This window comes from Microcaecilia unicolor, chromosome 1, assembly GCF_901765095.1.
Source record: "Microcaecilia unicolor chromosome 1, aMicUni1.1, whole genome shotgun sequence".
Classification (NCBI taxonomy): domain Eukaryota; kingdom Metazoa; phylum Chordata; class Amphibia; order Gymnophiona; family Siphonopidae; genus Microcaecilia; species Microcaecilia unicolor.
In genome coordinates, this window is record NC_044031.1 from 213,027,946 (window position 1) to 213,052,277 (window position 24,332).

At 41.3% G+C, this 24,332-nt stretch overlaps 1 protein-coding gene across 2 annotated transcripts in view; it reads left to right on the top strand.

The window, feature by feature from the left end:
• The window catches only part of ELMO1 (engulfment and cell motility 1), a 683,834-nt gene that overhangs the window by 246,357 nt on the left and 413,145 nt on the right, over positions 1 to 24,332 (top strand). For both annotated transcript variants that reach the window (XM_030204026.1, XM_030204017.1), the window contains exons 10-11: positions 288 to 439; positions 7,823 to 7,901. In XM_030204026.1, coding sequence (XP_030059886.1) covers positions 288 to 439; positions 7,823 to 7,901 — 231 coding nt within the window. The remainder of the gene's footprint in view (positions 1 to 287; positions 440 to 7,822; positions 7,902 to 24,332) is intronic.

Genomic DNA, 24,332 nt, shown 5'->3' on the forward strand with positions numbered 1-24,332 from the left:
ATTTCAGAATTTTCCAAGGGGTGGGGGGGCAGAAAAAATTGACTCTTCATGCTCAGATAGTTTCAAGTTATACATTTGGTTTCAGATGATTAGGTCAAGTGGGGGTTGGGGAGAGGACTAGATCGTAGGAATTAAGTATATTAAACTGAGGATAGATGTATTTATTGGTGTTGCTGATTGTCTAGAATTTCTCACTGTCTACTTACCTATTTAATGCATGCCTTCCTGCTGAATATATTATGAACTAGATTAAATTCTTGTTTTGTTTGTTTGTTTTTATTTTACAGATAGCAAGCTATGTAAACAAATCATCAATGGGTATCTCTGTCCTGCAACGATCATTAGCAATCCTTGAGTCAATGGTGCTAAATAGTCATGATCTGTACCAGAAGGTGGCACAGGAGATCACAATTGGTCAATTAATCCCACACCTTCAAGGGTAAGTCTAAAGTTACACAAGAAAGGAAAGGGGAATTTATCTCAACAATTATGATTATTATGATACAATGCATAATAAGGGTCTTCATGTCAGGGGGGGCATAGCTACAGGCGGGCCCATCCAATCTTGGCTCAGGCCCACCCACCCAGTTTTAAGAGCGGTTGAAAAGCGCACAGCAAAGCAGCAGCTACACTGAAGCCTTTCACTTTCTACTGTCGTCGCGGTGGTGGTGGCCCGCTCAGCTGACCTCCCAGTCCCACCTACCTTTTGGTAGAGGCAGACTCTGCATAGCAGTTGGCACTGGAATAAACATGCAGTCAGCAGGGCAGCAGTGAGGACACCAGGCACTTAGGCAGGTACAGTGTATAGAAGCCGCACCCACTACACACCCAGGCGGCACCATGGCAGCAGCTTGATGAGCCGAGAAAGAGGCACTGCGGTCCGGGCCCAGGGAGAGGAGCAGACAGTGATGCGTGGTCCCAGCGCCTGCAGCTATTTTTTAGCGTGATGAGCTGAGAATGAGGCTGAGCGCGCACAGCCGCAGCATGGCCGCATGGGATGGAATTCACATGCAGTCATCAGCATGCAGCGGCCGCAGTGCTGGCTGAGAAGGAAGAGGATGTCACAGTCACCACTAGAAGTCAAGAACATTGCCAGTCACCGGAAATAGCCGAGCATTGAATATCTGGATTAACGCTGCTGGTGAACATCAAATGTGCTGCCTGTGCCACCTGTATACTGGAGGTGGGAGGAATGTGACCATCTCTGGAAAAATAACAAAAAAAATAAGGTTTTAATGAATTCTGTAGAGCAAACAGTTTGTAATAGTATGGTCTAAACCCCATCTGGTTTAATTTTTGACCAGAGCAACTTAACTGTTTAAGCCTATATTAACGCTAACCGGTTAAGTGCTTAGTGGTTCAAGATAGGCCTGCTATTTATTTGGCCTATTTTTTTTTTTAGCATTCTTTTCTGAATATTTTTCTAAATTGTTTTTACAAGTCCATTTTTTTGTGTGTTTTTTGTGTTTTGTTTTATATAGGATATACTTTACATACAGAATTTAATTATTTCATGTTTTTGATTTTTTTTGTTTTGTTTTATATAGGATATACTTTATACAGAATTTAATTATTTCATGTTTTTGATTTTTTTTGTTTTGTTTTATATAGGATATACTTTATACAGAATTTAATTATTTCTTTTGTTTTTTAATTTATGACAATATTGTGTTTGTGCCAATTCTGACGTGCTTTTGCAGTAGTGGTGAGATATATAGTTTGTACAGAGTGTATGTATGACTGTGGTAGTGATAGTGTAACAACCTGCTTAATTACCGTATTTTTCGGACTATAAGACGCACTTTTTCCCCCCAAAATTTGGGAGGAAAATGGGGGGTGCGTCTTATAGTCCGAAGGTAGCGAGTCTCGGCAGCCATTTTGAATCTCGCCGAGACCGTCAGGAAGCAGTCAGGAGTACGGAGAGCAGCGCGCTGGGCAGGAAAGAGGGGGCTCTTTCTTGCCCCGACGTCACTAGACCACCAGGGAACATCGCGTCACGTAAGTAGGGGAGGGCGATCCAAAACTCGGACAAGACGCACCGGAGCACCTAGGTTTTAGAGGAGGGAAAAAGGAAATTTTTTTTTCCTATTTCCCTCCTCTAAAACCTAGGTGCGTCTTATGGTCCGGTGCGTCTTATAGTCCGAAAAATACGGTAATATTTTATTGGGATTATCTGGTGAAATCTCTGAGGCAGAGGACTTGAAGTGGTCAGAAGCTTCAATTTAGAATTTAGCAGAGGTCTGGCTTTGAGCCTTCGGCTTTGTGCAGTACTATTACACAAGGTTACAAGGGAAATTTTTTGTTTTACAAGTACTAAAATCTAATCTACAACACTGAGGCTACTAGGAAAGTAGTTAGAATAAAGAGTAAACTAAGAAAGCTGATGGAATGATTGAATGTTTAACTGTTATCATTCTACACTTTTTCACTGAATGTTATATTTGGAATGTAGAAGTCCTAAGGGGCAGCATGTGATGAGGTGAGATATTGATGTGCTCCAGTTAGACAGACCTTCTTTCTGTCTGATGATCTCAAGGTAGTGATATTGTGTGATAAGGTGGTGGCCAGAGCAAGAGGGATGCTAGAAGGGATAGGGAGAAGTATAACCAGCAGAGAGCAGTAGTGATAATGTTTCAGTATAGTATATTGATAAGACCTCACCTATAATGTTGTGTACCTCCAAAAGTAGTTGTGCTTTTGTGCTGGGTCAGGCCGAGTGTTGGGCTTTGAATATTTATGATGTGATACAAATGCATACATTGCCTGCCCACCCACCGTCATCTGAGCCTGCATTGCTCTCCCACCTGCTGGAAACCAAAGGAGGCTCCATGGAGAAAGAAGAAGCCACTTTGAATGATTGCACCAACTCCAAACCTAGGTTGCCTTTGTAAGAAAAAGGCTTTGCGCCTCCAGATCTGTACCACCACTGAAGGTACCCTGGCCCCCCTCTCTACTTTCTCCCCCTGCTAACCCAATACGACGCTCAACTCTGTATCTTTTTTCTTAAGATCATCCCTGTACCAAATGATATAGACAGGCTGGAGATGATCCAAACAAGGAGTACTAAAATTATGCAAGGCCAACAGCAATAGTCATATGCACTACAACTTTACTACATAAGCAATAGTGCAAGCAGGAATTTTTATTTATTTGCTGCATTTGTATCCCACATTTTCCCACCTCTTTGCAGGCTCAATGTGGCTTACATTATGCAGTAATGGCGATCGCCATTACCAGAATGAAAAATACAGAGTATTATGCATTTAAAGTACAGAAAATATAATATAAGTTAGACATGAATAGATATTCAAATCATTAAAGCATTCAATAATGTCAATGAGATTAAAGTAAACAAAAAGAGTTCAATGTTAACTTGTTCTTGTAAAGTTGTGAAGTCAGTTCATTTAAGAAGGGTCCAAATGATAAGTCTCTTTGAATTAAGATTTCCTTTGTACTTTTTGTCTTGGCGTAAGCAGCACATTGTGTACTCTGAGTGAAACACAGCTAGAAGGTACATGGAATTTTAAATGTCTGTTCTCCAGAACATTTGGCATGTTCAAGATTGCTCAGTTCATTTAAATGCATCAAAATAGGAATCAAAAGTAAACCAAGAAGTGTTCCAAAAATAGCAATGCGGTATGAATAACTTGTACACGTTTGTCAACTGCCTCGAAGACAAACTTTTTAGCGATTGACGGTATATCAAAATGTTGGAAATAAATAAAACATACCTCAGCTGTTATATAGCACTGTGATACCACTACAGTTTCATTTATCATTTCTCTTTGGTCTTCATAAATTATTGCTGCATATGCTATCTCATGGGCCTAATGACTACGTTAAAGTTAATAATGTTGGCAAAGTACTTCTGAAGTGTTTTTCTGTTCTTTGTAGCAGAGATAGCTGAAATTGTAGTATACGTATGGTGATGTAATAATCAGCATTTACATCATTCTTGTGTATCAGTTTGATTCCCATTGCTGCTCCTTGTGACTCTGGGCAAATCACTTAACTCTCCATTGTCCTAGGTACAAAATAAGTACCTGTATATAATATGTAAACTGCTTTGATTGTAACCACAGAAAGGCAGTATATCAGATCCCATGCCCTTTCCCTTTATTAGTACATTAACTACAGAATATACTAGTCCTTGTTCTTCAGTCTTCACCGTAGAAAATGTCTTTTGAAGTAGTGGTGGTTCTGTTATCCTCAGGCAGCAGATGTTTGGGGAAAGGGCAGCTGCAAGTGACCCTAAAGGTGCTTCTGCAACTGCCACCTGACTTTGCTAGCAAGAGGTGCATATGCAGCAGTGCTGAGGAGTAGCTGTAGCCAGTGTTGCCAGGTGGGCGGTTTTCCGCGACCCGCCGCGGGAAATTTTTGCCTGCGGCGGGTTGCGGTTTTTTAAGCGTTTTTTTCGGCCGTGGGGCGGGGTTTGTGACGTGGGCGGGGTTAGTGGTGTTGGGGGCGGGGTTAGTGACATTCTGGGCGGGGCCGATGACGGGGAGGCGGGGCTGATGACGGGGCGGGGGTGATGCCTCGGGGGTGGGGGTGTCAGGGGCGGGGTTTGACTTTGGGCGGGTTTTGGGCTGGATTTGGGCTCGTTTGGGTGGGAAAAAAATTTTCCACCTGGCAACCCTGGCTGTAGCAGCAGCAGAGAGTTGTAAGGAGTGAAGGGCGTAGGCTCATAGGTGATGTTTAGAGCCATGGAGTACTGGGAAGATGCTGCTGTGCAGAACCTAAGAAGAGCAACAGAGTTGCCTGGACAAAAGAGGGTCACACCAGCGCAGCTATTGTCCCCTGCTTTCTTCACTCAGTATGGGCACCACAAGTATATTCAAAACTCATGTTACCAAACTTGGTTCAGACAGCTAATCACTGAACTATACAAGCAGAAGAGAAGAGATGCCAACTAGTAGAACATCAGCTGGGCTAGAGGTACAGATCTACAGACTGTTTCAGCCAGGATACGAGGGAGCGAAAGTAAGGATGAGGCAGTCGGTGGCTAAAACTGGTTAGAGGAGAGCAGTGATTAAGAAGATAACAGGGATTTGGTGGGGGAGAGATAGGGATTAAAGGGAGAACAAGAAGTGAGGACTCGGGAATTGAGAAAGGAAGTTGGGGTGGAAAGGAGAGCAGAGAGTTGGGGATTGAGGGACTCGAGGACTGGGAAACTCTAAGGACTCAGGACTGCATGGGAGAGTGGGAGTGGGGATGGAAGAAGGGTTGGCAAGCAAGGACCAGTGAGAGGATATGGACTTAGGGGAGTGAATAAGGACAAGTAGAATAGTGGGAAAAAGAAGGACTCCGTGGTTGGGTTAAAAAGTGTAGACTTGGGTGGAGGGGTAGAACATGGTAGGTGAGTACTAAAAAGAGGGAGATTGAGAAGGAGGGGTGAAATCTTGAATGAACAGTAAGGCAAAAGGAAAGAAATGGAAGAAAGAGCTGAAACAGAAAGATCAATCTTGGAGACATGAAGAGTAGAAAAAAGGGTTAAGTCACATAAGGGTCCTTTTACTAAGGTGTGCAGAAAAATGGCCTGTGCTGGTGTAGATGCTTGTATTGGATGCATGCAGATCCATTTTTCAGTGCACCTTAAAAAAAACCTTTTTATTTTTGCCGAAAATAGACATGCATCAAAATAAAAATCAGTGTGCGTCCATTTTGAGCCTGAGACCTTACCTCCACCATTGACTTAGTGGTAAGGTCTCATGCGTTAACTGGGCGGTAATCGTCAGCATGTGTACACTGCCGATTACTGCCCAGTTAGCGCCACATAGTATAAAATAGAAATTATTTTCTGCCGCGCATATTGGACGCACGTAGAAGATAGAATTACTGTTAGAGGCATGAGGTAGCCGGTTAGTATTTAATTTGATGTGCATTGTACGCGCATAGGCACCTATGCATTTTAGTAAAAGAGCAGAATAATTAGTGATGCGTGTAACTAGAAAAAAATAAAATTCCCAGAAAGAGCAAATGTAGAAAAAAGCAAACATTTTATTTTGAATTTAATTGGAATGTGCTAACTTTGGGGACATGTGCTTCTTTGATGTCTTAGAAATGCATTTCCTCTCATACTGAGCAAAAGGCAGTTTGTTTTTCTAGTGTTGAACAGCATGCAGAATATGGCTTCTTGGAGTTTTCAGTTGAGCTTTGCTTGTATATTTCTATTTCTAATTTCTGATTCCTTATTGTGTTGTTAGGGTTTGTCTGTTTTGTATGTGTGACCAAGGTGAATAATTCTACTAGCATGGAACTTCTGTGTAGAGAGATGTAGCACTGCTGCGTGTTTTGTTTTCCGAATAGGAAATATACTGGTGATATAGCACTAGAGCCAAATGTAAGGTTTGTATTGCTTCCTTTTCATAGATAGGGTTGGTGCTGTTTGAGTCCTGTCAGCAGTATTATAGAGTGGCCAATTTGCTATAGGCTCTGAGAGGGTCATTTTTTATCTTTCAGAAAAGGCTTTATATAAAATTTGCAGAGGTAGACATATGTATAAATACATGCACTGTAAGTACAGAACAAATGGAGGTGGTCAAGGGAAGTGATTTGGAATCTACCTGTGTGATACTAACCTCATCCCTATTTGATTTTGTGAGAAGCTGTGACCCCTGATGCAGGCAGTATTGTCCAGCAGGCCATGTTGGGTCCTTTCCACAATAAAGGCTTTGATGGAAACCAGATTGTTTTTCTATCACTTCCCTTGGCCAACTCTGTTTGTTAAGTACTTGTTCATTATTGACAGAGGATTTCCTCTTTTTCTCTTGCACATAAATGCATGCAGTGCCAAGATGACATATGGGCACAGTTAGGATATAGTGTGGGTGGAGCAGGGCCGGAGTTGCTGTGTGTGCACATATTTTATAAAATACATGAGCATAAGCTTAGAGTGCACACACACATATTTATACTTGTCTCGGAGGAGGAGTAAGTGTGTGCATCAGAATTTGTGGACTATTGGGTCTGAATCCAGGAACCTGTGTTGCCTTTATAAAATCTGCTTTTTGGACTTCCATCATAGGTGACTTGCTATAAAATCAGACCCCTGCGTGTGCTTTTTGCAGGGTTTTGCATTACTTAGCAGAGTACTTGGCAGTGGAGAGTTGTGTTGCTCTTACTGAAGTGAAACCTAAATTAAAATGTTCATGTGAGGGATAATTTTATAAAACTTTTCCCCACATGTGAAGCCTGTTTCACATGCAGAAAGGGTCTTTTCTAGTATTCAACCACATATGTGCATGAAAAGCGCACATGCAAAATAGGCACCTGATTTTACCTGACCAGTGTGCAGACGTTCCCAGGGGTGTAGTTTAGAAGGAGAATGCTTATTTTACAAAACATGGGGTACACACATAGCACTGTGTGTTTCAACCCTGTCCTTGGGTTATACCCAACCTGTTGGGTTTTCATGATAACCACAATGAATATGTATGAGGAAGATTTTCATGCACTGCCTCTGCATTTTCATTGTAGGTATCCTAGAAACCTGACTGGCAGGGTTGAGTACTGCTGGAAAAGAGTACATGCGTATAGTTACAGCAACTTTAGAGCAGGTGTAAATGTATTTTTATTTGTGCAGCATTGGAGGTGGTACTGGGAGATTTTTTTTTAAATAAAGAAATACAAATATTCATATTGCTTTTATAAATTGGCTTAAATTGGGAGTCTGTTTTTGTTTAGTAGTTTGTTTTAGCTTGTTTTTTTTTTTTTGCATGCTTTATTTTGCTCTAGTTGAGGTCTTGTTCTCTGTCTGAAAAATTAAAAGTAATCTTTTCCACATTGTTTGGTAGTAGTAAACCCAATTTCATTTTCCACACAGGACGGATCAAGAGATACAGACATACACCATTGCAGTAATAAATGCACTTTTTCTGAAAGCCCCTGATGACAAGAGACAGGCAAGTAATTGACTTTTTGTTTGTGAGATTTTAACTGTATTAGTCCAAATAATTGGTGTTTTCACAAATGCTCATTACTATTTATCCTTCTATTATTTCACTTGTATTCCTTGCCCTTCAGTAATATGTCAGAGTGCCAATCAGCACAAATCTCACTGTACTTTTCCCAACATGTTTTTCTTTCTCTGGAAATATAAACTGCTGTGTTTATATCTTCCTAGTTTTTCAACATACATTGAAGCTAATAAGTTGGCCATATTATTCCTTTAATTTTGTTGGCAATGTGAGAGGACTTTTGCTTGACCTAAAGTTTTTCTGTTACTTGACACATTTTGTTTTGAGAAATAGATGAAACAGTGGTGTGGGCACAAAGGGGTAGCTTTATTTATTTATTTAAGGTCATTTATACCCCACCTTTTGCCGCAGTTGTGCAGCCCCAAATCGGCTTACAATGAACTCATAAAATAAATAGGTTACAAGGAGAAAAGGAACGGAGAGGGGAAGGGAGGAGGGGAATATAATACAATCTGAAAATAAAGTAAAAAGTAAGTAGGGAAAGGAAAGCAAAAGAGGGGAAAGGAAAAGGGAAAAAAGGGGGCAGGCTGAAAGCAACGGCGCTTACATCATTGCTGATGCTACAGGAAGGAAGCCTCCTTGAAAGACGACGTGACAGGAGCGGAGGGGGAGAGCGGCACTGCACTAGTCGGGAGGACGGGGGGAGGGGGGTAAAGATCGTGACCGTTGCGCACCAGTCGGGGGGGGGGGGAGCCAGGAGGGAGATGTTAACGAGCTGCACCCGCCCCGCCCTTGCTGCACTTCTGGCTGGGGAGGCTTAGCCTCCCCAAGCCTCTTATACTGGGCGCCTATGCTGCCTGCCCACCGTCAGGTGAGCCGGCATTGCTCTCCCAACTTCAAGGGGGCGTGTTGGCAGGGTACAGAAGGCAGGACAGGGGTGTGGTTAAGAGATGGCCGGCTTCGCCCAATAATGTAAAAAAGAAAGCCGGCCTTGACGAGCATTTGGCCGACTTTACTTGGTCCCTTTTTGTTCACGACCTAGCCTCAAAAAGGTGCCCCAACTGACCAGATGACCACTGGAGGGAATGGGGGATGACCTCCCCTTTCTCCCCCAGTGGTCACCAACCCCCTCCCACCCAAAAACATTTTTTTGCCAGCCTCTATGCCAGCCTCAAATGTCATACCCAACTCCATGACAGCAGTATGCAGGTCCCTGGAGCAGTTTTTAGTGGGTGCAGTGCACTTCAGGCAGGTGGACCCAGGCCCCATCCCCCCTCTACCTATTACACTTGTGGTGGTAAATGGGAGCCCTCCACCCCCCCTAAAACCCACTGTACCCACATCTAGGTTCCCCCCTTCACCCATAAGGGCTATGGTAGTGGTGTACAGTTGTGGTGAGTGGGTTTTGGGGGGTGGGGCTCAGCACACAAGGTAAGGGAGGTATGCAACTGGGAGCAATTTTTGAAGTCCACTGCAGTGCCCCCTGGCATGTGAGGGGGACCAGTGCACTACAAATGCTGGCCCCTCCCATGACCAAATGCCTTGGATTTGGCCGGGTTTGAGCTGGCCGGCATCGGTTTCCATTATCGGTGAAAACTGATGCCGGCCATCTCTGACATTTGGCCGGCCCCAACCGTATTATCGAAAGGAAAGATGGCTGGCCATATTTTTCGATAATACGGTTTGGGACTGCTCTTTGCGGCGCTGGCCATATAGATGGCCGCCCATGTAGCTGGCCAACGCTGTTCGATTATGCCCCTCCACGGGGCCTTTTACTAAGCTGTACTAGCGTTTTTAGTAATAGATACTGATTACCTCCTACAAAAATATGATCTTCTATGGGATCTGGTCTGTAGTCCAAAAAGTAAAAATTTAATTTTATCAGTATTATGTTTTGCTTTGTATCTTAGCATCAAAGTACAGTGCACTCCATTTAAGTGCACATCAGATAAGAGCATGCTCTGTTTAACTGCATGGCCTACTTCGGTCCCGTTTTTGGCACCATCAATTTCTATGGGGACAAACTTTGTTTTAGCATACCACTGATAAGTGCAAGATTCGCTTATATGCATGGTTCAAGACCGCTCCTCTGCAGGAAAGACTCCGCACAAGCGCGTGCATGGAATATGGAAGTTAATTTGCGCGTGACAACCGAGATTTCAAATTTACCGCCTCTTTAACTGCCCCAGGCAGATTAGGGGAAAGAATGTTGTTAGAATGCACCGGGGTCGTCGTCGCGGCCAAACTGTAAGACTTTAACACTGGCTGAACGAATAGAAGTTCTTAAAAAATTAGAAAACAAACAAAGTCAAGCATCTATTGCTAAAGAATATGGTGTCAATCCCACTCAAATTTCACATGTCTTGAAGCAGAAAGACCAGCTTCTGGAAGACTGGCAAAATAATACAAATCCACAATGGAAATGAAAACGTCAGGAAAAGCTGAGGAGGTAGAAGGTGCTCTTCTTTGGTGGTTTTCTCGAGTCAGGAGCAGACAGTTTCCTGTCAGTGGTCCACTGCTTATGGAGAAAGCTAACCAGGTAGCAGAAAGTCTTGGACTGACTGAATTCAAAGCCACTGTTGGATGATGTGAAAGATGGAAGGAAAGGAACAGCATAAAATTCAAGAAACAGCATGGTGAGAAAGAAGACGCTGATGACTTCGGTGATGAAAATTGGGTTGTTTCAGTTCTTCCTACCATCTTGAACGAGTTTGCGCCTCGTGACATTTTCAGTGCTGACGAAAATGGTCTCTACTGGCGAGCGATTCCTGATGGAACACTTGCATTCAAACATGCCGAAACTACTGGAGGTAAAACATTGAAGGACCGACTGACAATCCTCCTTTGCTACAATATGGATGGGAGTGAGAAGTTGGAACCCCTCGTCATTGGAAAGAGCAAACAGCCCCCTTGCTTCAAGAAAGTTAAGCGACTTCCTGTGTCATACGAGGCTAACGCAAATTCGTGGATGACTGTGGAAATTTGGAAGCAGTAGCTGAAGAAGTTAGACACTAGAATGCGGGCACAAAAACGTCAGATTTTGTTGCTTTGTGATAACTGTGCTGCACACAGGGATGATGTCAGACTGTCTAACGTCAAGGTGGTCTTCCTGCCACCAAACACTACCTCTCTGATCCAACCTATGGATCAGGGCATAATAGCCAATTTCAAACAACATTATCGGGCTCTTGTGCTATGTCATCTGATGAGCGTTTTGGATGACCAGACTGGGAAGGATAAACGTGCTGTTGAACTGGCTTGTAATCTATCACTGTTGGATTCTCTACATATGCAGAAAGAAGCCTGGAATCATGTTACACAGGCAACCATTTTGAACTGCGACAAGCGGGCAAGCTTTGTTAAGGATGTGGAGAGGGATGAAACAGATGCAGCTGTTGCAAACGCGTCAGATGAAGAGGTTATTGACATCCCAGCCGGTTTTACAGAAGAGGAGTTCCATCGCTACGTAGCTGTTGATTACGATCTACAAACAGCTGAAGAAAGCACTGATGTCACCACACTTAAAACTCTACCCACAGATAAAATTGTTATACCCTAATGTTCTTGTGCTATTGTTTTATCGCCCTATCAATTCCCCATTTTAACACTCCATTGTTCTATCCCCTAATGATATTTTGACTCTGAATTTGTCTTCACATAACTCTTCACAATGTAACCCATAATCGTACTGCTACAAATTGTATTTTCATTATTCACAATGTATTGTAAGCCACACTGAGCCCGCAAATAGGTGGGAAAATGTGGGATACAAATGCAATAAATAAATAAATATGCTGCTACATGCAGGCAACAACGGCTGAAGATGGAACAGATGAGGAAATGAGCAGCGAGGCACATGCTGATGAAATTCAATAACCTCCTCCTGTCTCTTTTGCAAGAGCGCTGGAGAGTCTCAACACCGTGCGGGTCTATCTGGAGGCCACCGGATGTCAGTGCTATGTCTGGCAGATGTAGTCTATGGAACTCACAGACCCAAGAGTGTACAGAGGACTATAACTGATTACTTCAAGCCAGCCTAATGTCAGTTATCTGAGACTGTATACTGTACGTATAATAATAAAAAGTACATATGTTTATCAGATGTCAAGCTTCTTTGGGTCACAACGGCTAAGTTTAAACCCAGACACGTTAACCACTGTTACTACATCCTCCAGCAGAGAGTTTCAGAGCTTAACTATTTGTTGAGTGAAAAAATATTAAGTATTTCTGTGGAACTTCATTGAGTGTCCCATAGTCTTTGTACTTTTGGAACAAGTAAAAAATTGATTCACTTCTACTCGTTCTACACCACTCATGACTTTTGTAGACCTCAATCATGTCTCCCCTCATCCTTCTCTTTTCCATGCTGAAGCTTTTCCTCATATGATAAGATTCCATAATACATTTTGTTTCCTGAACATTTATACTGTTTGACTCTATGCTGTATTTAATTGTAGTGGCAGTCCACCACTGATTGATTTGCCTTATGTACCCTGGTATTACAGAGGTTGGCTTCCTTTTATCAGTTCTCTACAATGTCTATTATGTGTATATTTTCATTTAGTGACATTCATTCTAAATCTCCAGTCATAATTTGTTAGACTTCCAGCATTTGCAAACAGACAATTAAAAGGCAGGTGTTTTTTTTCAGTATTGAATTTGAAAGTTCATTTTGACTCATTAATATAGATGTATATATACACTTTCAGGCTTCTCAGCACTTTTTATCGTTTTGAGTGGATTAAGATTGTGTTAAAGACCCCAGCCAGATCATACTGAAGTTTTTCCTGCCAGATAAAACTTTGAATTGGGAAAACCAAATGTATGCAGGGGTTCTTCATGTGCGCCTGGCAAGCATCAGTTTGCCATCTTCAAAACATGTCCCATTTAAATTTATAACTACGTTTAAAGTAGCATTCTGTTAAAACACATGAATTAAAGTAATTTTTGGTTTTCAATCCCTTAGGCCTAGGGAACCTGTTGTATGCCTTAAAAGAACACACCACATATTGTAGTCAGGACAGAGTATCCACTCCTTATGATGTTGTACAATTACTGCATTGCCAAAGTCTTGTGGTCTAACCCTGCTTCTTATTTTGTTCCCTTCCCCTCCAGCTATGGTAACAAAAGAAACAGATCTTTTTTTAGAGCTATAAATTCATGGGGCCCTGCTTTCAGTGTCTGCTTTTTTACAGTGGACACAAAATGATTGTAAAGTGTCCCTGAAGTTAGGACCCTCTGGTTTTCTTTTCTCTACTCAAGGAAATTAAGTAACAACTGGCTTTAAAAACAGAGTCCCCACAGCATTTAAGTAAAATTGGACATGGCACAGAGTTGATCTTTCCCAGTTATAAAAGAAACAGTATATTTTTTTTACTATGGATTGGTGGATAAGAGGCAGATTAGCAAAGAAAGTGGGAACAGACATGAAATAAGGCTACATAATAAATGTGGCAGTGAGAAGCATTATTCTAGCCATCTGAGCTGTTCCTGCTGAGAATTCAAAAGCACTCAGATTCACATCACGTTTCCAAGCACTTGGAAACGTGATGTGAATCTGAGTTTTTCTTTGGTCTAAGATTCTCACCACATGCACTCGCTAAAATGAATCAAACGTTTTTGCAGATTTTCTTTGCATTTATTTATACTTCTCAGTACTGAAGAAAGCAAATGGAAAATTTCAATTTGATTATCTGATCATCATTTATTAGTATGTACTTCTCCATTAAAATACCTGGAAGTGCCACTGGCTGTCCTCTTTGTAAGTGCAGGAATGACACTGACAGTTTAGATTGTGCCCTATAAAGGAGATTTCCTTGCTGAAATTCAGGATGTCCATCCAAGCAAGGAAGTGTAGACCTCTGAATGAAAAACACCTTATACTTGAACATATTAGGAAGGTAGTGCCATTCATGGTCATAAAGTCATAAAGTCATCCGTTAGGTTGGAATTAATGTTTGTGACATCGCTGACTGCTTTATTGCCACATGTTCAGAATGAATGCCCCCTGCAACAATAAAGAAGCAGCTTAAATATAAATTAGCTCACCAGGCATATAACTTAATTACTTTTTGTCCAGAGGGGTATTTATTTTTAGCAAGCTAGATGTCAGTTGTCCTGAATTTTGTGCACAGAGTTCTCATTCAACGTGAACCTTTAGTTCAAGTCCTAAATATTCAATGGATTGTTAGGGCAGTTCAAAGTCTGTAATCTGTTCAGAACTCTGCTGCACGTCTCATATTCCGCCAGAACCGATATACTCATATCACCCCTCTCCTCAGGTCACTTCACTGGCTTCCAATCAGATACCGCATTCAATTCAAGCTTCTCCTTCTTACCTACAAATGCACTCAGTCTGCTGCCCCTCACTACCTTTCTACCCTCATCTCCCCTTACGTTCCCGCCCGTAACCTCCGTTCACAGGACAAATCCCTCCTCTCTGTACCCTTCTCCACCACTGCCAACTCCAGGCTCTGCTCATTCTGCCTCGCCTCACCCTATGCTTGGAACAACCTTCCTGAGCCCTTACTCCAAGCCCCCTCCCTGCCCATCTTCAAGTCTTTGCTTAAAACCCATCTCTTCAATGCTGCATTCGGCACCTAACTCTTACCGTTCAGTAAATCCAGACTGCCCCAATTTGACCGCCCCTATCAGACTGACCGTTCACTTGTCTCTTAGATTGTAAGCTCTTTGAGCAGGGACCGTCCCTCTATGTTTAAATTGTACAGCGCTGCGTAACCCTTGTAGCGCTTTAGAAATGTTTAGTAGTAGTAGTACCATCTCTAAAGCTTTTTTGCCAGTCTGTAGTGTCCTGCAGCTTTATAACTGTATTGAATATATTGGAGCCACAGTGGGTTGGTTGGTGTGATAACTTGCAAAAATGTCACAAAGCTTATACTGTAGCTTCTAGTTTTAGGAAGGAGCCTTGTTGACGTGTTTTCTGAACTAACAATAGCTTCTCACTTTACAGTGGAGTTGAAAGGTGGTTTTGTTGATGCTGATTATAAACAATTCTAAAATAAAACAAAAATATAGCTTCTAGCACTTAGCAACTTTGTGCAAACAGTACAAAATGGCTATTGACCAAATTTGGGCCTTCTCTTCTCTACCCTGGTTTACTTCCTGACTTTTCTGCTGTAATTGAAATAGGCAGGGAGGAACTTGGGGGAAATGATTCCCCATCTCATCCACAGATCTAGCCCATGTCAGCTAGATAAAAGATAGCATAGACAATAAATGAGAACCTTTTAATTCGTGGCTGGGTTATGCAGCAGGTCATGTGAACTGTACAATAAATGTAAAGTAAAATGGGCCCTGAGGTAAAAGATAAGAGGATGAGAAGATGCCTAAAAGCTTGGAGAGTATTTGTTTTTACAGATTGTTCATGTCATCTAATATATATTATTCAGTTATGTTGCAACAACATTTCCAAATTGAAGAGTTGATCAAATTTAAAAATTCTTAATGCCATCCAATTTTTGTTGCCGTTTGCGTGCTTGGTTTTATTGGCCCTATATCACTTCTAGATACTTCTTTAGGGATGCTTTTTTTCTGCAAAGTGGTTGATCACAAAAATAACCCAACTAAAATCCATAATTAACAATTAAGAACTTGTTGAGTTTAACACCTACATATGAGGTTTAATGTTTACGCTCATGTCAGAGAGGTGCCCAGCTGGAGGTTTAGAGGGAAAATTGTGTCAAGATTGAGGGAACTGCAGCTAGTTCAAGAGGGAGCCTGTATAATGGAGTCACATGTAAGGTAACAGATCGTGTCTTTAAAATGGGACTTTTGCATCCTTACTCTTGTGATGTACAAGTCCTATGGAAAAGCTGCTGTGTTTATTTCAATCTAACACACATGCAGCTGAGGATATGGACTCGCATGAAATTGTGTTGTATGAGGTGTTCCATTCTTGAGCGTTTCACCACTTGAATCTCATTTCAGTGAATATTGTATTATTAAAGGTGCCCCGCTTGGTTTAAGTCTCCAATTGAGCTATAGGCCAGTAGCAATTGTTCCATTAGTTACTAAATTAGCAGAGATTTGTGTAGCTGAACTACTGTCAGACCTTTTGATGAAATTTGATTTCAGTTTGGATTTAGGCCATATCATTCAGCGGAATCGGTATTATTAGCTATTGTTTCTGCGATAAAGATGCTATTTGCACATGGGAATTCTGCTATTATTTTGCAGTTTGATCAAACTGCAGCATTTGACACTGTAGATTGATATCCTTCTGTTTAAACTAAGACCATTAGGGATTTCAGGTAATGTTTTGACTTCTAAACATTATAGTGTAAAAATGGCAGATCCAGATCTCAGTAACTGGACTCCAACTTGTGGAGTGCCTCGGGGTTCTCCTTTGTCACCGATAACGTTTCATATATATATGACATCTTTTTGCCATTATTTTTCCTTTTCTGGTGTCAAATTCTTTTCTTATGCTGATATGTTCTTGCTGATATCAGTACATGATGTATTACAACCACCTTTAGGGAAGATTTCATTCTGCATAGAAAAGTTGGAGGTACTTAGTTCAGCACATGGTTTCAAACTTAACAGAGACAAGACTAAATTGCTGTGGTTAGATCGTGTAGGGTGAAATATATCTTCAGATCTGTCTCCTTTCTGATGGACGTAACTTAAAGGTTGATAACACTTCTAAGATTCTTGGAGGCATATTTTCAAAGCACTTAGACTTACAAAGTTACATAGTAAGTCCAAGTTTTTTGAAAATGAGTCCCTTGGTGTCTATTTGGATACATCTTTTATCTTTAAAGTTTCATATCGATACAGTTATTAAATCTACTTTTTATAAATTACATTGCCTTAAAAAAATTCACTTCCTTTTTGAAACAGAACATTTTTTAGTTCTGGTTCAAGCAGTGATTTTGTTGAAATTAGATTACTGCAGTGGTTTATATTGAGGCTTATTTTCAAAGAAAAAAAAATCTAAAAAGTGGCATAAAGCAGCATTTGGACATTTTTCTCACCAAAACATCCAAATCTGTATTTTTGAAACCCATTTTCCAGACGTTTTTCTATGCAGTTCGATTGCAGTGTGCCCAAATCTCAAGGGGGCATGTCAGGGGCATGTTAAGGTCAGGATTTGAGCATTCCTAAGACCTGGATTTCTTTCTTTTTTTTTTTTTTTTTTAACTATAATGGAACAAAACAAAAATGTCCAGGATTAAAACTAAGACTTTTTTTTTTTTTTTAGCTAGAACTGTTTTGGGAATTGTTTACACAGACCTCTTGGTCTGTTTTTATTTATTTATTTATTTGGATTTCCGCTCACACCTTTTTCAGTAGTAACTCAAGGTGAGTTACATTCAGGTACACTAGGCATTTATTAAACTGTGTTTGTCATTCCTTGACTCCTGTGTTCTTTTTTTTTTTTCCATTGATTTGTTTTTGATTGTTGGTTCTCTCCTCCTCTTTTACTTTTGAAAAGTGGAGAAGGGCATTAGGGCATCAAGGGTGGGTGCTAAACTGATCGGATGGGTCATGTTTGGCTTTGTCATTTGGATTCTGTGGATTTAATATTGCATCTCTTACCCTTTTTTTAATGTTTGCTTTCTGTTTTTTGATGCCATTAGTCTCCCTTAGGGGACAGTAACAACATCCTAGACTTTTACTGTAAGTTAAGCTTTTTTTGTGACACCGCCTGCATGTTTTGAGTATATGTTTGGATGTTTGTTTAAAGCACATCATTCTGTTTTATTTTCTCTTATATTCACTTAAAAATACAAACATTTTTCATAGCTGTAAATTCCAGAGAGTAGCTAGAAGCTCTTAAATTAAATTATGTTGGAAGAAGGAAAAAAGCACACTATGGGGGTAGCTCTTTAAGTAATGCATTAACATTTATATGCCAAATGTGCACATACCCATGTAAATGCCAAAAATCTGGCTAGGCACTATTCTGTAACTATGCACATATCTTACATGGTATGTACTTTGCAGGTGGATGCAGAAATGGGTAGAGTTTGGGAAGGATTCACATGTGTAACTTACAGAAGACTGTAAACGGGACATGTCTGTCCGGCATCAAAGTGCAAGCATTTACACTAGCTCTCTGGCTGACATAAGTGCTTACACCTATCCATGTACCCATGTATTTACCCAGTTACGCTAGTATTCTATAAAGCAAAGTAGATGTCCATTTTCCTTTTTAGAACAGGATCCCAATAAGCACCTAAATCTAAGTGTCGCTTTATAAATTGTACATATCTGATATGTAAGTTATATCTAAAATGATACCAGAGCATAACTTAGTACATACCACATAAATACACAAAAGGAACATTCCAGCAGCATACACAGTTTCAAGACATAAGAACTCTTGCAACCATATTACTTTGTTTTGTATGACTTTCATAATAGAAATTCAAGGTTAGACAAATGGGGAAAGAATGCATAGCATGGCTCATGGACTTCTATCTAACAAGTGTGTGTATATATTGAGGCAGATGGTGTTGGAGAGGGTATTTTTTGATATTTGTGACAGATTTCAGGGTGATGGGTGAGTTGTGGGAGGTAACTTTTAGGGATGGGGCAGTTGTAAGCAGTTTTGGGAGTGTCTGCAGTTTAAGGGGTGGTGAGCAGTTGTAGGGGGTAGTTTTGGAATTTGGGGTGGGTGTGGGGGTGGTTTTTGAGGGGAATTTTGCAGGACCATGGGACAGTTGTGATGGAGTAATTTTGGGGCAGTCTGGGGATGGTGGGGTAGGGGTAATTTTGTTGCGTGGGGTAGTTTGTGGGGTGGTAGACCAGTTATGAGGATGTGAGGGCATTTTGGCGGGGCTGGGAAAGTTAGTTGCAGGAGGGTAATTTTGGGTGTGGGGGCAATTTGAGTGTTTGAGAGAGTCGAGAACAGGGAGAGGCAATTTGAAAGGAGGAATTTCCTAGCTGCAATGCTTAAGGCTGTTTGGGATCATTTTCAAAATGCACCCCCCCCCCCCTCCACAATATTCAGTGCTATTTAACCAGCCAGGAATGGCTCCTAGCTGGTTAAAGAGCGCTTAACCATCTATCTGCAAATGTTCAGCGGAAGACGGCTGGTTATCTCCTGCCGTATATTTGCAGTCAGCTCTTAGCAGCTAACTGGTTATATCACACAATAATAACACGCTATCCTTTAATATCCAGTGTATCGCCAGCTGAGTTTGGTGGCCAGATCAGGCTGCTGAAATAGCAGGCCTTTCTTTCGCCACTATAAACTTAACTGGCCAGTGCTGAATGGATTGGGCAGATAGTTTAAACCCGCCAAAAATAAACCAGATATTCAATGCTTGTTACTAGAAATGGCCTGGCATTGAATATTTGGTCTCATCGCTGACTAGGGGAATTAACTGGACTGCTTCCCTTGGTCTGAACATCGGCCTCACTTTTTATGGATTTTCCCCCTATGCTAAATTTCATCCAATTCAGTTAAATTTGAATTCTTTTGCTCCCAGACAGACATTTCTTGACCCCTTTTGTATAATTCTTTCCAATTTTTGTTGGTTAGAAATTAAGATTACTGGTCACCAATGACTAACACGGAATAATTCCTATCAGAATGGGACGAAAGAAGCATTAACATACTGAACACTGTAGCCCTCTTGAATACATAAAAATGGACAGAGGAGCGAAGCAATACCATGGTATGACGAAGAACTAGAAATGGCTAAAACCCACTGCAGAAGACTTGAATGAGCATGGACGAAAAACAAAAATAATACAAACAAAATTGCATGGAGGGAAGCATGAAACATGTACAAGACCAAAATTAGGCTAAAATAAAATTCTATAAAGAATATATAGGCTCAGACTTAAAAGACACAAAGAAATTATATAAACTCATAAACAACCTAATAAACACCAAACCTTTGACGACAACGAATGACAATCCATCAGCAAATGATCTCACCAGATTCTTTGAAGAGAGAATCCTGAACCTCAGGAAGAGCATAACACAAGATGACACAAATTTGAAACCCTCATAGACGAATTCGATCACTCTCCAGAAGAAGCCCCAGCAGAAAGGACATGGACTACCTTCACACAACCCACAAATGAGACAGTGGCACAAGCACTAAGAAAATTCTCTTCCGCCCACTGCACGCTGGACACCTGCCCCAGTCACCTACTAAAAGTAGCCCTAGACCGATTCCTAGACCAACTAACCTCCCATCTAAATTACATGTTTCAGGAAGGCTGTTTTCCACATGAAAAAGGTAATATTCTGCTCACACCCAGCCTGAAGGACAAGAAAAATGTCAGCGACACCTTGAACTATAGACCTGTGGCATCCATACCGCTAATGACAATAATAATGTGGTGTTCTGGACGTGAGCCCTTGAGCCTAGGCCGAGGCCTAGTATAGAATTTAGGCCAAGGCCTAGGGTAGACTGAACAGGCCCAATGCACCACCTCAGCCACCAAACCCCGCACACTCACAATAACCAACAGGCACCACCAGAAAGGGGAAGATAGAGCATTCAGGTGGGCCTCACAGCCTATCGGGGACCCACTCACTCAGAGACCAAGCAAGCGGGCCTCACGGCCAACCGGGAACCGAGTCACACTCGGGAAGTGGGAAAGAACAACGAGGGTTCCACATGGAACTGCAGTGCACACAGTGCAGGGTAAAGCCACAGAGAAAAGGGTGAGAGGCAGAAGCCTCTACAGGAAAACAAAGCTGTGCCACAGGCAAACAAGAATACAGGAAGCCCCAGAAAGAAACACTCTAGGCTTAAACAGCACAGCACTCAGGGAAAGGAAACCAACTGTAGGAATATACTCTAGGCTGAAATAACACAGCACTCAGGGAAAAAGGAAACCAACTATAGGAATATACTCTAGGCTGAACCAATCCGCACACAAGGGGACAAGGCTGTACTTACGGCACACAAAGGGAAAGGGAGAACTACCTAAGGAATACACAAACTGGCCTCACAACCCCCAAGGGAAAAAGGAACTGCTAAATGGAAAGAACAGGGGAGAACTACTCGGTAGACAAGGATAAGGGAAGAATAAACAGAGGAAGCTGCCTTGACACACACAGACCAGAACAGGGGAAGGCAGAGCCACAGGGAGCAGAGCAGCAGCTCAGCACAACAAAGGGAACACTGTGGGAGAGAAAGCTAAATAAATAAATAAATTGAAACAACTCAAGGCAACAGCTTACCCCAGACAGCACAGTGTTAGAGCAGGAGAAGCAAACCAGGTGGGGGAAGTGAGGCAATCAGGCTCATGCTGGGAATACCCAGCACACACACACAGAATCAGCAAGCACGAGGAGAAAGGCTAATACTCCAACGTGAATACAAGCGCTCAAACACAGGCTGGCTTCAGCAAAGCAATCAACACCAAAGCAATTATTGCAGGGAAGAGGCAGGCTTAAATGGATCAGGTTTCTGACGTCTGCTGGCTCAGCCCCTGACAAGCCAATCAGGAGTGAGTTCCAAACCTTCCCCTGCCTATCTAGCAGAATCATAACATCATGGAAGGGATAGTGGCCAACCAACTAACTGACTATATAAACAAATTCTCCATACTACACGAATCATAGTCAGGCTTCATACCTCAACAAAGCACTGAAATAGTGTTCATTACACTACTGGCTAACTTCAAAAATGAAATCACAAATGGAATAAACAGTCTTCTACTACAATTTGACATGTCAAGTGCTCTTGACATGGTTGACCATCAAATCCTCAACAGAATACTTGACAAAATTGGAATTAGAGGGATAGTGCTTAAATGGTTCCTAGGCTTCCGGACCATAGATCCTACCAAGTGAAAATAAACTCCTCCCTCTCTCCTCCGTGGAAAGTAGAATGTGGGGTCCCCCAGAGCTCACCACTCTCACCAATGCTATTCAACTTGATGATGGCCCCTCTTGCCCGAACACTATCCAAACAAGGTTTTAACCCTCTTATATAATCTGATGACGTATCAGTCTATATCCCTTGCAAAAAAAAATCTGCACGAAATCGCAACTAGGATAGTGGATTGTATAAACGTAATGGAATCATTGGGAGCATTGTTCAAGGTGGAATTGAATAAGGAAAAAACACAGTGCCTGATACTCACTTAGTCCCTTGTATTTTATGGAAAGAGTAAATCGGCAATTTATATCTACCTATTCTGGTCCACTCAGTATTTTGTAGACCTCTATCATATCTCCCCTCAGCTGACGATCCCTAGCCTCTTTAGCCTTCTCTCATAGGGAAGTCATCCTGTCTCCTTTACCATTCTTGTCACCCTTCTCTGTACTGAGAAGGGGCATTGGAGGGATGATAAAAAGCTTAAGACACAGAAAACTAGAAGGGGAGAAAGAGATATGAAATGTAATTATGAGTGACTAGGGAGGCAGAGATATGAGGTGAAAGGGAAAAATCAAAGTCAGAGACAGATATAGGGAAGGGAAGAAAACCAGAGGAGAAAAAGAAAAGAAGTTTGGAGAAAATGGAAAAGAGGAAAGTACCGAAGGCAGAAAAACAACCAAAACAGTACTAGCATAATTAGAAAAAAAATGACCCGACAATAAAAAGTAGAATATATATATATATATATATTTAAGTTTAGTAACTGGAATATATCAGCTTTGGGAATATGCATTTGATACATTTTCTTCCTTACTGTGAGAAATACAAATATATTTTAGTTTTTCGCCAGTGTTTTCACTGAACATAGAGCCAGAATTGCCAGGATATCTAATTTGTGATCCTTTATTCTAGGTGAAGGTTTATGTTCTACATATGTAGCAGAGGTGAAGTGTTTCATGTACGCTCACAGGCATATTCATACACACACATTAATTTACCCTTACCACTTTGCTTTTGAAAGCTAATCAAAAATGTGCTTAGTCCAATAAAAAAGTATAATTTTTTTCTTTCTATTTATTTCCTTCTTACAAATCCAAGCTGTTTCCTTTCTGGCTATTGCTGTCTACCTGTAGTTTTAAGGTGGATATTTCTTTTATTTCTTTAGATATCTGAACACCTGTTTCCCCTTTCTGTTCGTTTTTTTTTTGTTTGTTTGTTTTAGGTGTGTTTTAACAAAGGAATAGTGCCTTTTGGGTAGGTTCAATCCGTCTGTTTGTATGCATAGACACAGACCTACACATGCATACACACACAACAGCTCCTTTGTCTTTTCACACCCAGTCTCCAACAGACATTCATGATTTTGCAAATGGAGAAAAAGGAAACGTACCATGTTTCCACACTATAAGTGTGCGCTTTCAACTTATTTTGTGTTTTCTTTTCATGTTTTTGCTTTAATGGAATTCTGTGATTAAAATAGTGTGTGTCTGACTTCTGCATAAGAACTAATGATTTTTATTTCAAAAGAATGTCCTGACAAACATGTCAGGCATTGTCCATTGCATAAAGAGATTAGAGGTTATTCTAGAAGCATCTGCATGTGGAAATATTGGCATTTACACATGTTGATCACATACACTTGTAAATGGTGATTTCAAGAGGCCCCTATTTACACACACAGAGCCATGGGATGCAGAGAGTTCAAGGGGTTCTGGTTTAGGCAGGGAAAAAGTTATATTTATATTCCCCATCTTGAATGGGGAATACAAACTTCATTATGGGATTTTGCAACATCTCTGAGGCAAGTACAAACCTTAAAGTACTTGTTTTGACAAAGGCTTTATACAAGGGGTTAAAGGCGTAATCTCCTTAGCCCTCTATTTTTCTTTAGTCTGCTTCCAAGTTTTAAAAAAAAATTGCAGCTTCACTAGTTATTTGGCATTAAGGGCGTAAGCCACGTAGGCGCCAACGTGCACCAAATTGGAATTACCGCCCAGTTACCTCGTGGCCATTTTGATAATTTCAATTTTGGCACGTGTCCACTACGTGCATCTGAAAAATATTTTTTGTTTTCTGGCGTGCGGCAGCTACGCGCGTCAAGTGGCATTTGGTGTGTGTAGACCATTACCACCCAGTTACCGCGTGAGAACTTACCACTAGGTTGGTGGCTTGCGGTAAGGTTTCAGACCTAAAATGGATGCGCAGCAATTTTCATTTTGCTGCACGTCCATTTTCGGCAACCACCCCCCCCCCCCCCCCCAAAAAAAAAAACTTTTTTTTTGTAGGCGCTCTAAAAAAAAAATATAATTCTGCGCACGCCCAAAACACACATCTACACTACTGCAGGCCATTTTTCAGTGCACCTTAGTAAAAGGACCCCTAGGTTTGTAAAATGACCTTATTATACACAGAACTGACTTCATTTCTATGTTGCAACTGCTGAGTTGATGCTATTTTTGTGCACATAGATATTTCCAAAATAGTTGCTTCTGTTGTATGCACGGGCAAACACGTGTGCTCCTTCATGTCCTTGTGCATACTTTACATGCAGAGACTTTTGAAAAAACACAGGAAGAGCTGCGCTCATCCCGACCTGAAT